The 17,065-nt window shown below is 39.9% G+C and overlaps 1 protein-coding gene across 3 annotated transcripts in view; it reads left to right on the top strand.

Moving 5' to 3' along the window:
- Window positions 1–17,065, top strand: part of ATP8B1 (ATPase phospholipid transporting 8B1) — a 557,465-nt gene that overhangs the window by 219,118 nt on the left and 321,282 nt on the right. For all 3 annotated transcript variants that reach the window (XM_078674864.1, XM_078674865.1, XM_078674863.1), the window contains exon 3: window positions 15,187–15,284. In XM_078674864.1, the coding sequence (XP_078530990.1) occupies window positions 15,187–15,284 (98 nt within the window). The remainder of the gene's footprint in view (window positions 1–15,186; window positions 15,285–17,065) is intronic.

The raw sequence follows: 17,065 nt of genomic DNA, 5'->3' as shown, positions 1-17,065 counted from the left end.
AGCGTCACTCTGCACCACCACAGCGTCACTCGGCACCACCACAGCGTCACTCGGCACCACCACAGCGTCACTCGGCACCACCACAGCGTCACTCGGCACCACCACAGCATCACTCAGCGCCACCACAGCATCAATCTGTGCAACCATTCAACGACAACTGGTTCAAATATGTTCTCTCACGGTTTCAAGCTTTATTACAAATGTCACAAAAAGATGTTAATATTTCACTTTTTTTCTTGGATTTTCGTCACAATAAAATACACTGAACATAATCTTTACAAAAGTAATTTACAAAAGTTTAAGCTATTGCCATTATAAATTACAATAACTTTTATTTAAGTATTAATTAATAGAAGAAAATAAAAGCCACTGTTATTTGTAATATCAATACATCTAAGTCACGTAAATACAACACATATTGCATTACAAATGCTATAGGTGTCACATTTGCGAACGTTATAACTATTGGCATTGTAAATGTCAAAGCTATTAAATTCTCTATTTTCAAAACCAACACATAAATAAAAAATTTGTCATTTACAATAACAATAGCTCAAACTTTCCTAATGTGAGACCTATTGCATTGCAAATGCTTGTTTTTTCCTTTTTATTGGGAGAAGTCGGGCAACTGGACTGTTCTTCTCGCTGACTACCATGGTGTGGAATCCTGCAATGTAATGCAGGGAGTGAAATGATCAGCCATATGGTGGTGCGTGGCAAAAGGGCCACATACCCTCTAGTTACATTTTCCCATTTTTAGGTCGAGTCTGGGCACCGCATGTGCTGCTCTGTGAGCCATGTTGTATTGAGGTAGGGACTTGAAGCTCCACCCACTCTCTGCCCACATTTTTCATTGGCCTGCCATTGTCCACTGTAAACTCTATCTGTTCTTTGGTCCCTCCTTAGTACCACCTTGTCTCATTTTGTAACCTCCCATAGCAAAACCCCCGGTTACGTGTGTTGTTGCTCAGTAGCTTTAATTACAGCCTCCAAGCACTATTTTCTCAAATAGCTTTGTCCTGCTTGCTGTTGCAGGCAGGACACGCTTTCTCCTAACTTGCTTTTTACATTTTTATAGCACGCATTTGCAATGTAATAGGTCTCGCATTTGCGAGAGTTTAAGCTATTGGCATTGTAAATGACAATGCCTTTTATTTATCTGTTTTAAAAACACATAAAAGAGGCATTGTCCTTTACAATGCTAATAGCTCAAACTCTCATAAATGCGAGACCTATTGCATTGCAAATGCATGTTAATTCTTCCCACCCTCCTGGTCTTGCTTATACCTTTTCCAGAGGCACATTATATATGCTGTGATTTTCGTTTGTGTTCTTAAATAAACCCAAATTGTAGATGGACTAGATCGTCAGACTTGTGGGGTTGTATTCTAGAGTGTCTTTTTACCAAATAAGTGATACTCTTAATTATGGGCTGCTTCCCTTTGCCAATGCCATTATTAAATTATTACAGTTTAGAAGGAGAAAAACCTTGTGGGCAATGAGATCAAAGAAGCTGTTAATTCATTGGTTTGTTCTATGGATTTTGTCTGAAGGTATGTTTCTATCTGTCCTGCTTATGTGAAGGAGGTGCAAATTTCTTTCTGAACAAATTACTATTGAGGTAGTCTGTTTTTTAATTTTTTTTTACAGTTGTCTTCCAAAGAACTTTTAATGGGAAGGTAGCTTCTGAGCTTTTAATGTGATCTTGGGAGAAAATGCCAAGCAAGGTGGGAATAGTTCAATAAATCTAGAATTGTACGTGGGATTGTCTGCATACAAGACACAATGAAAATATAACAGTTGAAGTTAGAGTATTACATGGGTAGAGATGTACATTCTGTAGCAGTATCCTCGTATATGGATTTGGTAGGTTGAGCGTTTTTGTTGACAATGTCTAACCCTCCAGCTTCCCAATAGAAAGGTGAAGTGAAAAAGAAGACCAAGGGAGGCAGTAAGATGAAAGAAGCAGGGCCATTTAAGGTTTGCCATGGAGCCTCATGGGTACAGCAAAGAGTGAGGGAAAGTAACAGGTGGTGGAGGAGCAGGAAGGATTTACAGGGAAGAATAAAATGAACTGTGATGGGATTTTTAGTCATTTAAATGTATCACATAGATGACACCCAGAGTATAAACCCCCCGCCCCCAAACATTGCTGGAAAACCTGCAGTGCGATGGATGATGTGGTTGCGGGTGATCAATGTTTACAGAAAAGCAACTGGTAGGTCAAGATATAGACACCGGAAAGTAAAGTTTACTGTTTTATTACCTATGGGTGGGATGACACCATATACTGCCCCGTTAGTCATGTAGTGAAAATCTGGATGAATGGAAGATTGCAGTAAAGCAGTTGGAAGAATACTTTGACGGGTAGCCAAAATATTGTAATATACAGACGGAGGATGCATTATATGCAGGTAAATAAGGTGTGAACATTCAATTTGAGGGTTTCTACTCAGTACTTTATGGACGGACTAGTGTCAGGATCTGTTTGACAGAAGAAATAAAAATAGTTGTGGCAAGTAAAAAACTGTAGTCAGCTAAAGCTGTTGATGCATCATTTTGAAATGTTCCAAAATAGAGCGACCATAGAAAAAAACTGTGCATGTTGACTTCATCAACTTGGAGAATGATAAATGTAGATCCGCATAAACTAATACCAAGGCTTTGTAAACCTCTTAATTTGCTGGTTAAATGCTTGCTGGCATTGTGCAGTTCATCTTAGACCAGAGGCTTCACACACTTCATAATACCTTGTTTTAGGGTTCTTTCACGTTCCACCTTCTTTTTTGATATGTAATATCCTTAGGTTAGATCAGTTAATGGTTTGCTGATCACAGGAAATCCTGGTGCAAATCCTCTGTTGTACGCACAATATCCTAATAAAATGTTGTTGTTCTAATGTGAATGACTTTGCCATGGTTTGCAAAGGCTACTTAGAAAGATCCGACAACACTTTCTTAAGCTCAGTCTCTGTTCAGTTTGCTTTGCATTAATTCCGTAAAATTGTAAGTTATGGAAATGTAACTAGTCCTTGTGATAACAACCTGTGTTTTTATAACAATCATTTTAGCAACAGTCTGTTCTTTTGGGAACATTAACTTTGGTAGTGCTCACTCGTCTCTATTTTAAATCGTGCTTTTCTATTGATTCCTATTATGGGCCTTGAATAAACGTGCTCTTTGCTTTCTGAAAGGCTCTGTCACAAGGTTTCTTATTTCAAAGTCAATTCCAGGTCAAAGCATACATTGAGAATTTAAAGCTTAAAAATAATACCGCCTCTATCCTCTTCTTTCTCAGTAACCACTGTTTACCTCGGGTATGAATGGGCACTTTATGATGGCTGTTAGCTTTACAGCCTGGATAGTCTTAACTTGGTCGTCCTTTTATTCCAGAGCTGCACAGAAAGAACACCTTCACTCAAGCTATCAACAGTGCTTTACATACTTGTCTGCACAGACCTGGCTTCCTCGCAAGGAGGTAGCTGCTGTTAATTCTGCAATTGCCTGTAAAACACTTTTCTCAACTCCGAACAGTAGGAGAGTAATATATGTATGCATGGGAATGAATATTTCTAATGATCATTTCTCAGTATTTGCGGAGTCAGTTAAAAAAAATGAAAATTTACTCTGAATCGGCATGACCAGCGGAGCACAGAATTATTCGCTTTAATACTCATTCAAACGAGAATTAAAATCACATCTTTGAACTCTTACACAATGAGCTTGCAGCATAATTTAATTTTCCTAAACATAATGTTGTACATAAATTATTTACCCATTTACAATTCTAGCTTCATGGGCGGTATGTAAAGTAGATATAGTTGGTAAGGTACAAGGTAGAAGTCATAATTTTCGAAATATGAAATATAGACATGAAACGAAGCCACATATTAAAAACATCTGTTACAAGCGTGAGTCAGTCCGGCCATTAGGCTTTATGGAAGGAGGTGGAAAATCATGGAGGTATGTTTTATGGGTGAAACATATAATGAGAAACAAATTGTGTAGGTGGTAGAACATTTTATTTATATATCCAAGATGAGGACATTTAAGGAAAGGATGGTTGTGATAACTTGTATGTAGGAGTGTAAGTGGATGGAAGGAGATTGGGGTTTTGCAGTTGTGTATAATTTAAAGAAAGTGGCTTGGTAGAGAATTCAAAATTGGTTTTCTGAAAAACTAGGTGAGCTGAAAAGGTTCATCTAGTATTTAGAAGTTTATTTGGAATGTCCATTTTTAGGATGCTCAAGCAAGGTATAGGCCTAACAGAAGTACAAGTCTGTATTACAGTTTTAGATTGTCTTTGCCTAGCGACTGATGTGGACAGTGTAGCTAGCTTGGTTTTATTAGATCTTTCAATGGCATTGGATACTGTCCAGCACACTCTTCTTATAAATAAACTCTGCTTAGCTGGCCTTGGAGGCACTGTGCTGATGTTTTTCTGAACCTTCCTCTCCCAGATCATAATGAATAGCTCTTGGTCCTTTTATAACTTCGACAAGTGGCATAACCCGTTGTATATCCCAGGGTTCTATGCGGTCCCCTTATCCATTTATTCTGTATCTTAGACTACTTGTTTTACTCAACTACTCTATCATTCTTCGGTTATATTCAATGAGGATGGTGCCCAAATATTATTTAGATTGAGTGACCTCCTTGCAGGCGATCACTCTTCAGCGATATATCTCTGAAGTTAGAGTGTGGATGGGCCACCACTGACTCAATTTAAATATAGACAAAGTAGGGATATTGGCCAATAGAGGAAATCCCAACCTTTGGGATCCATCTCTCTGGGCCCTAGATTTTGGACCCCAAAGCTCTGAAGAGTGTGGGAGTAAAGACTGATTCTTCCCCTTTATCATTCTAAAGACGGTTGCTGTGCTTTCATCATGGCATTGAACTCTGCAGTGATGCCTACCTAGTTATAAAATCTGCCCTGAATCGGTGCCTTTGGCACATAGAAAATCAACAAGCTCATATGGAAGCCTAGGCACCTTGGCTTTGACGCTTCTATCTCTGTTCTGGTTGCCTATCCAAGCTTGTTTCTGCTTTAACGTTGTATGTTTAACTGACTTCCACCTCATTTGATCTCTAAATTCTTGGATACAGGCCCAGCAGATCACTTTGTCCTCTTAACTTCCTTTCCTTGTACACATTATGGAAAGCACATCTGGGTGGCTGCACCTTATTAGTTTAGGTGCCTTCACTGTGGAATTCTCTGCCACTGAGTGTTATACTAATTATGGCGCATCTTTGCTTGAGGTAAGAGTCACATTTCTTTTTAACAAATATCTTGCTTAGCGATTGTCTGTTCCACTGATGGACTGACTTTATTGGCAACAGACTAGACTGGCGATAATGCACTTTATAAATCATTAATCACATAGCACGACATGAGGGGAGACATTCATGCCAGGCCATTTCTTTATTTACAATTTGAATCATAAGCAGTGTTGGACTCCAGGACATGCTGAGTCAATGATTTACAAAATCAGGTGTCTCCAACCAGTTCATCGTGAGCTACCAGTAGGTTGCAGAAACCTTCAGAGTAGCTCTCCGCCTTGAGTTCGTTTAACTAAGAACTGCAATAAGTAAGTGTTGCGATTTTCCTTTTAAAGTTAAGGCAAGGCTATTATAATTTTTAATTATCAGGCTGCAGATAGTAGAGCCTGATTATGAGCAGTACTCAGTCGATTTTATGACCCATGTAAGTCACAGTGGTTCAGAACTGAAGCACGGAGTTATTTAACTCTTATAAAAATCCTTATCTCAAAATTGTAGCATGAGAACAAAGTTAAATTTCTGAATGCTTTTAAATGAGAGAAAATTAAAATGAAAGCATTTACAACAGCAGCAATCTTGCTCCCGTTGGCTGGTAGGCACAGTGCCATATTTTTTTCTTTTAAATCGGAGAAATCTTTAAGGTGAAGAAATATGTTTTTGTGAAACGCTCTTAATGTTTTACGTAACTTTACATTAAGTCAGTTAAGTCCTAATGTTTTATGAAGCATGTTTTTTCACTTGAAATTTCTCAATTTAAACAAATAACTGTATTTTCGTATTATAAATATGGCACCATGTCTCCAGGCTACCTGGAGTAATATGCATGCTTTTTGTAAAGATACTTTGACTTGGGGAAAAATAAAATAAGTTTAATGAAGTGCACATATACATGAGGTTAACTGTTCAGCCAAATTTTCTCCAATTTCAAAGTGTAAGATTTACAAAAAGCAGGCATCTTGTTCCCAGTGGCTGGTAGATACGCTGCCATATTTATAACTGAAACATACAGCCATTTTTTTTTAAATGGGAGAAATTGAAAGTGCAGAAAAATGTTCCATCAAGTGGGGAAAGATGTTCCTTATTAGGAACATTTCTGGAAAACATTTTACTTTTTTATTTCTCCCGTTTAAAAAATAAAAATGGTTGTATATTTGTGTTGTACATGTAATCGTGCCACATATGGTTAAAGGTATGTCCAGTGCCACAAGTACCTACGACACTGTCTCTGTCACCCACCCATACACATATATCACATTCATTCACACACATGTTCATACATCCTCACAGACTATGCAGTCACTGATGTGTGATAGGCAGCCCTATCATTGTACCTCTAGTCACAGCATTTTGTTCAAACCATAATATCAGGCTCCATGGATATTAGGTGTAAAGTCATTGAACCTGGATGAGGTAGCATCTGGTAACCATGCACGAGTTACATGGCCTTCAGTAGCACACGACGATTTTCACTGATCAGAATGAGCTCTCATTACAGAAAATGATTCATAAAGGGGGTGGTGATGGACAGAGTATCTGAATTAAGCAGAACACTCCTACCCAGTCAAAAGATCAGGGCTTGTAGGAGTGTTCTGATTAACTCAGATACTCTGTCCAACACCACCCCCTTTTTGTAATTATTTTGGCCACCATGAGTGTGGAAGGGTATGCTCAGACATGAGTCCCTTGCTCATTGCACCATCAGGATTCAAGCAAGCCGGGCCGAAGACGGCTGTAATGCCAGAAACTGGTCCCCGGAAGCTTGTTTCCTTTCCAGTGAAGAATTGGCTTGGTAGTTTGGTCTGCCCTGTTCCCATGATGCACTGGGCCAGGGACAGACTAATTTGCATATAGCCAGGTTCTGAACTGGGATGGTGCAGTGAGCTAAAAAACGGTGATGGATCAAGCCCTGATCTGTTGACTGGGTAGGAGTGTTCTGATTAACTCAGATACTCTGTCCAACACCACCCCCTTTTTGTACTCATTACAGAAAAGGCTGGAGACCCCTGAGGTAGACAGTAAGGGGGAAAACGAGAGTAACACTGGTCAAACTTATCATTGATTAGTGTCTTGTAAGAGAAGGTATGTTTATAAAGAATCATCAAGCATGTTCGGGTTGCTAAATGGCTGCCTTAAGAAAAGACTGAAGTGAGTTTGTGCTTTGGTTGGCGCAGTCTGAATTAAACTGTGTGGGTAGAAAACCTTCCTTTTCCGAAGGGCACATATTTGATCAAGGCTTTGAGTAAAGCCAAGTGTTGTGGTGTTTTTTTAAACTTTAAACTGGCTTAGAGAGCAGCCTAGCATCGGATGAATTTGGATGGACAAACTCACCATAATATAGTTTTATTCACCTGACGTCGAGTTCTCAAGTTTGTTGGATCTCATTTGGCTTAGTATCTATAATGTTTGCATTTCAGCAGTTGATTTTTGTATCAGCTCAAGTACATAAAAGAAGTAGTCGCATTCTAAAATGGTATTTTGTTTTTTGGTAATGTGGGAGAAGGGCATTACAAGAGTATGGAAATTTATGTTGCGGGATTTAGAGAAACATGTTACTTATAGCAGGGATATGTGTTTTGTTGTGAATATGTAAACTGGGGTATTTGAGTCTAATCTTGGTAGCTGTAGAGCTTTGCAAAAGCCCAGTTTCTAAAAGAGGAAGAGCTACTAGTCTAACATCTCAGTTGGTGCCAAGTTCATGCCAAATGTTTACCCACTTTCACGTAGAAAATTAAATGTTGTAGGTGGTTCTGTAAGCATGCAGAGGATTTTGGGTCAGAAGATTGTCCGATAGTTTGACTACATAAAGGTTGGAAATGCACCTGCCTTCAACCATATGTTGCAAAGATCGGGAGTTATGCAGCACTCATGCAAGTATATATCAAATATGAGTTCAGCTTTTGTAGTTTAACCACATGGATGCTGCAGATTTTCATCTGCTGTGCTGGGCCATAATGTTAATGGGTGTGGTCATGACGAGCTCAGCTCGTCATGAGCACCCTAGAGGTATATGCCATGACGAGCTGAGCTCGTCATGAGCATCGAAGGGGGTTAAGGGACATATTGCATCTCCATGATGCAAAGAGAATGGCATGATCAGCCTGAGTGCAGGTATTCTGTTAACTGCCCGATGTTGGCGTTTGTGGATCATTGACAATTTTAAGGTTTTTTTTGTGAGTGGGAAGGCTGAGGAGGCAAAACCGTTCTGGGGGGAAAGTACAATCCATTTGGTGGTTTCCTAAGTAAGAAAAAGATCTAGGAAAGATCAAAGACTGCCAGGCTTAAATGTTTGCTACTGTGTTGCTACTTGAGTTCAATCTTAAGATTGAATATAATCCTTCGGAGGGTGGTGAAGTGTGAGTGCAGAGTGCTTATCAAGAATGACAACCAGCCATAGGAGTGGGTGGAGATTGTCGAAGGAGATGAACCAAATTTGTTACGGGAGCAGTAGTGTGTCGACCGAGTTGGCCAAGTATAAAGAAGGCTTTCTGGACGGTAGAAGACTAATAATCAGTATTATATAATGTGCTTAAGAGGGAAGACCTGCTTAGGCCAACTTAAGCGTTGAAGAGGAAAACCATAGAAACTGTTCATAAGGGTCATCTCTAGATGTAGAGGAAAGTTGCCAGCAGACATTTGAAGGTTTGGGATGGATACACATGTGTAGTGTACAATTAAGTGGTTTTGTGGTCCAAGTGCTATCATATATCACAAAACTGCTTACAAAAAGATACATACGAATCAATAAATATAGTCCTTTGAGTGAGTACAGTTTTGCTGAAGGATGACCTTATTGTAGTCTTTCCACACCATAGAAAATGTGACTATGATTAAAACACCTTTTAAACTGTAGCGTGGTAAAATTGTGGTTGCAGTTGTTTTGCGTGTGTGAGAAGAATTTTAGCCCCATAGAAGTAGGTCATGAATGAGACCTGGATGGATGAAATTGATGTATGATGGCAAAAAAGGTGTAACAATAAAAATATTGAGAGCTGATGTAAATTAAGTATTCCGAGGAACGGGGTCTTCTAATTTTAGTATTCTGTGTGTGCTAAAGTGAGAGGCAATGCTGTCCGAGATTTGGTGGTGGAATGCGGAACCCCTTGTTAAAATCTTAGATGGCGACTTGAGATGTTGGTACTTGATAGGAGGAGTAGAACAAACCGGGGCAGACCTACTCCCCAGAACCTGGGGGCAATCAACAATATTATAGCAACAGCTGTTCAAGAAAAAATGTTTTTAAACAAATTTCTCAAAGCACAACACATACATGTAACAAGGAATTAAAGGAAAATTAAACCCAATGAAATCAGGTACCCACAATAATTATATAAAAAAGCATTTATAATCGAAAAATATTCCAAAAAGATAAACCCTATATGCAAACATTCAACTGGTGCTCACAATGCTGCACAGAACATACATCATAAAATAAAACAAAATGCATTGTAAACAGAAAGACCATAGCAGAGGGGAGATTAACACAAAAAGGCCCGTCTAATGACAGAAAAAGACACAATGTATGCTTACTCCTAATTCACCAAAATAAGGCGTTTATGGTGTTTTGACCTTTATTAATTCATTAGGTCATCATCAGTACAAAAACATTGCAAGCAACCATCAGACTCCATCTAGAATTCAAAACAGTGGGATTTAAGGGCGTACCAAATTTCATAATATAAACCACTAAATTAAGCCTGACACAAGACAAATCACCCGGGTGTCATGCATAACCGAACCATCACCAACCTATTAGTTAGTTCAGAAGACGATTGAAACAAGCATTGGCATAGCCAATAGGTCTCGCCTTTGGGACCTTATAAGTGTTTAGTTATCCAGCACAATATCCTTGGTGCAACAACATCAACTGTTGCATGGCTAAACACTTATAAGGTCCCAAAGGCGAGACCTATTGGCTATGCCAATGCTTGGTTATTCTGGTGTGGAGATAAAATTAAATAAAAAGGTTTTAAAAACAAAATCCATGTTACAAGTGCAGCACGAAAACAACCTAAACCCGGAATGTTTAAAACATTATTTTTAAGAACATCAACTTTGTAGTCCTGATCATGTGCATTAATTCTTTGTTTCATGCATTTTATATTTCGCTGTCCTGGAAATACAGAAACGATGTAATTATATGAAGTGGGGTTAACATGCAGAAAAAAAAATAAGAAAGATACAAAAAGTCAAACTGCATGACTGAAAACCATCTAATATAACCACAATCCCACTGTTGTTGCCGTGCGTGTGTCCTTTGATGAGCAATAGCTGTCCTTAAGACATTTCAGGCTATTAGCTGAGATCATTAGCAGCCTTCACTTAAACGTGAAACGGCTGCCTCGGTAAATGCAGACTAAGAATAGATGGTTAAAACAAGGGATTGAACAGCAGAACATCTAGGAGTGATGTTTCAATATATATACGAAGTTTCCAAGTTTTGCAACAATCGCAAACATCAAAAAGTGTAGCACTATCCCAGGGAGTCCCACAGGGTTCAATCCTGAGCCCCACGCTCTTCAACCTATATGTGGGACCTTTAGCAGAACTGGTGGAAAAGCATCAGGTAAACATTGTATCATATGCTGATGATACACAGCTGATTGTAACACTCTCCGGAAACAACAATCAGAAAGCGCTCAACTTCTCGAGATGCTTGGAGGATGTGGCTAAATGGATATCCAATCATTGCCTGAAGTTGAATGGAACTAAAACAGAGGTGATGATAGTGGGTAAAACCCCTAACATATGGTCCCTCTGCATGGTGGCCAGAAGCACTGGGTCCCGTACCCACACCAAAAACAGAGGTTAAAAATGTGGGTGTCTGGCTAGACACTACACTATCCTTTGATGCCCAGTTACGGAAGGTAGTGGGTAAATGCTTCCGTACCCTAAAAACGTTGAGAAAAATACTGGACCTACTTTCATCCAGCACTAGGAAAACCATAGTGCACGCCCTGGTAACCTCCCAATTAGATTATGGGAATGTATTATACCTGGGAGCGCCAAAAAAGGGGCTAACCAAGCTACAGGTAGTACAGAATGCGGCAGCTCGGTTGATACTGAGTCTCCCCAAAAGAGCATCTGCAAAAAAAGCTCTGAAGGACTTACACTGGCTGCTGGTAGAAAAAAGAGTACAATTTAAGGCACTGTGTTACTGCCATAAAATTCTTGCGAAAAAAGGACCTCAATACCTGCACCCTTTAATAGTACACTACATTCCCGGCCGCAAGTTGCGATCAGAAGGAAGGGCGCTGGTAAAAATCCCCAGAATACGGACCACTAGAATGGGGACAAGGTCCCTTAGATACATGGCGGCAAAATTGTGGAATAAGCTCCCTGAAACCTTAAGAGTTTAACAATGTGAAACCACATTTAGGAAAAAGCTGAAAACCGTGCTCTTCTCCTCTGTACTGTGATACAAATAAAGACAGGCTTACCACCCCCATGTAAGGTTTGGGAGGTACGCATCAGCGCGGGGACACGCCGGTTGGCGTAACCAGGCGATTTAGAAAAGAATAAATAAATATTTATGCATAGGTACTGGACTGACACATCTATATACCTTTATACAACATAACGAACAGCAGTAGTGCTGTCGTTGCAACACACAGAGAATAAAATGTAGGGGCATTTGTAGAAGCCACAACCCAAAGCTAAAATGTAGAACTCTATACTTTGCCATTTGTGCAGGATAAAGAACATGTTTTGAGGTGATACACTCATTACAAAATGAAGTGGTACCCGTGATAAAGGATATTTAAAGGGAGGTGTCTATCCGCGACCCGCTAAATGGAATTGATTATTTCATTTTCTGCCGGCAGTCTTTTGAATAGCAAAGGTTATTTACAAGCCACCCAGCCTCTGTCTAAACAGCATTACCTAGTTACTATCCAGCTAGTCGCCACCTAAATAGTAATGATTATTTAGTATTCAGCTGACAGCCACATAAATGACAATCGTATCAACCACCCCGCCCTCACATGACAAGAATGTCACATCATATCCTGAGCATCTTCTCTCTGATGACTCGCATCAGGTGAGGACACTTAGTTACATCTGGGGTCTCAGTGATGGAGAAAGTCAGCATGCTGCCTGGGACTGCGAGTAGATTGTGGGGGAAGCACGCAAGCTGGAGGAGAGTGGAAAGACTGCCTGCCTGGAAGTGAGGATAGTCTAACAGAGGGTCCAGGGAAAGGGATGAACAAGGTTAACAAACTGACTGGGAGACGAGAAGACATACTGTGAGGAGAATAGGCATATAGAAATAAAACAGAGGAGAAGCGGCAGGCTGAGTCAGAGATTGGTAGATTGAGCACAGATCAAGTAGGCTTATTGGAGAGTGGGGAAAATAAACGGACTGAGAGGAGAGAAGGAAGGCTCTGATGAGAAATGGCCAAACTGAGAGGAGAGTGGCCACAGTGCAAGAATTAAGGGTAGGCTGGAGAGAGTGGGCTGAGGAGGTGATCATGAAGAAGGATCAGACCGGGAGGACAGGGCTTCAGTGCTTAATTAAAAAGAAGAAAAAATAAGTACTGGCCACGTGGCCCGTGAAAGTGTTGCACGACCCGCGGAAGTAAAAGTGATCGCGTTCAAAGACAGATGGCGGCAGCGCGCGTGCAGGCTCATGTGCATGCAAGCACTAGGCTAGACAGTAGCACTTTGAAATCTCACCTACTAAATGTCTCTCTGAGCAGCACATGCGCTGGCTCGGCGAAACCTTAGAAGTGCTCGAAGGAATACCAAGGAAAAATATACTTGGAGTCACTACCTCCAATAAAACATCCCCAGTGCAAAGAGTTAGTGATGAATACACCTACTTATAAGTACAAGAATCCGTCCAAAAACAAGAACCAATATTAAACCCAAATGCCCAAGGTCCCTACAACAAGGCCTTCATTAATTATAAGCACCCCAAGGTCATTAATTATAAGCACTAAGTCAAGAGTAAATCAATTACACCAGGCACTTGAGGGTCCAGACAACAATTATTATAAGGTACCTCCTCCAAGTTGCTATCACCTTCCAGCATAAAGATATTAGAAAAAGGTCGGCAATTTAGTTCGACTGCCCAAAGGCCATTATACTAATTATAATCCATCTAAGTTGCATGTCCATTTACCTTTGACACATTATCCTTTAAATATTGTAACTTAAGATGTGGACAATGAAATCCATGCAGTCAGCTAAAAACCTAAAAATAATTTGTCTCTAGGCACGTTTGCTTTCTATTTATCCTCTTCATCAAATATCTAACTTAATTTTGTATAGCTAAGGTTTTAAACGGTTCTCTGGCAATGGCTGTGGTAACGCCTGCATTTTAGTGCTCAAAGTTATGATAACAAATTATTTACAAAACAAATAAAATATGTAAAGGTCATTTAAATGGTCCTGTGATATTTTAAACCATGCTTTTAAAGTTCTGCTTTGTAGGTAAAAATATTAATTCATTAAAAGGCCAGCTAAAGACATACATGTTTTAATTGTTCGAGATCATCGTAAACCTTTGGTCTTGGCTAGTGACAAACCAGATTTTTTTTTTTAAACTACTTTAAAGTCCTAGATTTTAAACTGTTTAGTATAGTTATTTAAGCCATTTACTATGTGGATCTGTTAATTGAATCTAGAAATTCTGGTTGTTTACCATGCCAGGCGGCTAACTTAACTACATGGGAGTGTCCAATGGTTCTCCTTCTGTTATGTAATGATTGGCCAGAGTCCCACATGTGCTGTCGCTGTGACTGATTGATGTGTGGATTGTGTGGAAGTTTGAGATGACCCTGCCTGCTTCTTGAATGAATAATGTGAATGAAGGTAAAAGGTAGCTCGATGTGCGATTGGACGACATTTGAATCCTTTGGTGTAGTGGTTTGGTACATACGGTGGGGAGTAAGTCATTTTGCAGTTGTTTGTATTGCTATTATATTCTGATGCAAGATGGCAAGTCTGTCCAAAATTAACATTACATATGCGACTAAAGGAAAAATAAACATCTGTTTGAAGTGCAGCTTGTTTGCCCAGTAGCAACTTTATGGTAGCTGCTTGTCAATATTTTCTGTATATCCCTGTGTTGGAAGATGTAATTATCCCGCTTCTCCCCACCCCAAACGTGTACCGTGCTGGCTACACGGCTGTGTATGGTGCCTGTGTTTATCTTTGCTGCTAGCAGTTCATGGGCTGGTGTTTTTCTCCTGCTCAGTTGGCTTGTTTCTGTTTCAAGCCTCTCTGAAGCTAAGCATTAACTCTTTCAGTTGTTGGTGAGGGCAGGATGTCAAAGGTGTGCATGAGATCCTTTAGAAGTAAGCATTAGGCCAATTCCTGGCTTAGTAATCCTCTTCTACTAAATACAAAATAATAATGATTACTTTTGTAGTGGTCATTCCCTCAGAGATGAAGGACTGTATTATTTTTCCACCGATTGGTGCATGGATTCTTACACGGAATGGTTTCCGCTGTATTGGTAAGTGTCAAAGCAGACCCATGCCCTAGGTTATTGTGGGAGTACGTTTCGGTGTTTCCTGTGTTGGCTGCACTCATATTAAGTAATTGCAAGCCCTGCAACATCCTTGGCTCAGTGAAAAGTAATGTTTCCCCTTCCAATAGCGCAAGAAAGGTCAAAGATGGAAATGCTGAAGAAATAACTGGCTGTTCCAATTTTCTGGGCTACATCTGCCTGTTAATCGCTTGTGAAACCTACAACTACACTGGCACACAAATATGAAATATAGATGGAAACCATAGCTCGGGTTTTCTTTCTTTCATTATGACCTATGAAGTGTCTTGCATTATTGTACTTTAGACCAGCAGAATATGGGTTCCCTCCCCCAGGTACACTGTACCACAAGCATTGTACATGTGTCCTCAATATGCATGCATAGTTCACAATTGTGTTTTCTTGAATTTCCAGATTGCTCTTGGCAAGTTCGTGCAAATGACCCCTACTTCTACAACCTACCAGAGTTTCAGAAAACAACGTTTTTGTGCTTAAAGAAGAGCAAATATTCAGTAAGATTACGTTTTTTCTTTGTACTTAAACCACGTGTCATACCTGTTTCTGACCAGAAACCCTGTTTCTCAATTATTGTACGTTTGGATGGTGTGTTATTGTCTATTTTACTTTAGCTGAATAACTTAAAGGGGCTCACAGTTCAAGCTGTCATCTATTCAAAGCCAATAACTCAGACCATTACATGATTCTGGACCCCGGCACATCCAGCAGTGATTCATGCTTTATCAACCTCCTCACACCCCGCGCTCTAGTGTTGGTCTTCTATGAAGGCAAACCTTTGGAGGTTGTTCTTTTAGCCACCTCTCTGCCAAGCCATGGAATCATTTGCAAGCTAATCATCGACAAAGAATTTCCGATCTAGATTTCGGGAAAAATCTATATACCAATCTCGTCCAAAATTGACTTAGTGTCGTCTGTCTTACTGGTGTTGCAATTTAATGGCAGGACACCCTTAGTTGGTTAACCGTTGATCTCCGTAAATTATCATTCATCATTTAAATGTGTGACCATTAAGGATATCATTTAGATATTTAGAATATGTACCAAGGGAGTCCTACCTATTGAGTATTATTTGCTCTAAAGAACTACCGGACAAGTTCATAAAATTCAGTCTGTGCTATTCCTTGGATTTACCCATTATCTTAATGATAGATGTTGAGTAGTAGGAGATAGAAGATGAACAAGCAGGAACCTCTGAAGTAGATCAGAGTTGTGTGTCATCCCAAACAAGTCTATTACATTATCAAGATTGAGTAAAACTACCTCTTCCTTACGTATGTGCACATGAGGGGTAGTGCAATAAACGCCACCGGGTTAATTTGTTACAGCTTTAAAGAGTAAATTCCTGGATGCCAAACAGCATGCAACAGCCTCCCAAATTCTACTAGATATAATGCTGCCACCGAGCGCACCAAGGTCCTCCATGTCATTTGAATGGGAGGCTATGGAAGATTCTCTACCTTCGATCACAGGACACAGAAGGTTCTTGTTGCCCAGGAGCTGTATGAGGGCAGTCTCTTCTAGAGATCCTCACTTGGGGGTGTGTGTTGGGCGCAATACACTTCCAGCCAAAGATCCTCATATTTAGTAGAAAAGTCAGTTGAATTTACTGAGATTCCTAGGGAAATGTATGGCCTGAAGTGTGCCACGGCTTCCAGATTCTGGATCTGCATACTTATGGCACAATTCTAGTCTGTTTGTCTCTCCAATGTATGCAATTGTATCTCTCACCAAACCTTTTGTACTGGTCTACTCCCACCTTAGAATAGGCTGTACCTGCAACACAATGATTGTCTACCTAATGCATCACCAGAGGAAGACGTTCCTAGATTCACTAAATCATGACCAGAAACGCAAAGCAAGTATGAGGCCAAAGCACCAGCTTCTTCGAACAGCTATCATGCAGGCAGAACAAATCAGAGGCGCAATCCTACACATCATCCTGGTCCCAGCCAGCCTATTCAAAAAATGTCCACTAGTGGCTTTCTATGATAATATTTAATGGTTAGGTTTTAAGGTATTTAACAACTGAAGTAAATTTTATTTTTTATTAATGTAAACAAAGAATCCTTAAACAAAACGTTAGAGAAAATGATGGAAGAGCACGTTCCCTACCCCTTTTCTGGTTGTGTAACCTTTAGGTCAATCCCACAATTGGTAAACTACACCAGACAATAGCAGACAGTATTTCAACCTATATTTATTATTAAAATGATGCGGTGGGTGTTGATGCATGAATTGTTTCTCTTGTGCCAGACTACTTGTGCCATGTTGTCCA

This window comes from Lissotriton helveticus, chromosome 2_1 (assembly GCF_964261635.1).
Source record: "Lissotriton helveticus chromosome 2_1, aLisHel1.1, whole genome shotgun sequence".
Taxonomy (NCBI): Eukaryota; Metazoa; Chordata; class Amphibia; order Caudata; family Salamandridae; genus Lissotriton; species Lissotriton helveticus.
Note: the sequence above shows the minus strand (reverse complement) of the source record. Positions and strands in the feature narration are given on the sequence as shown.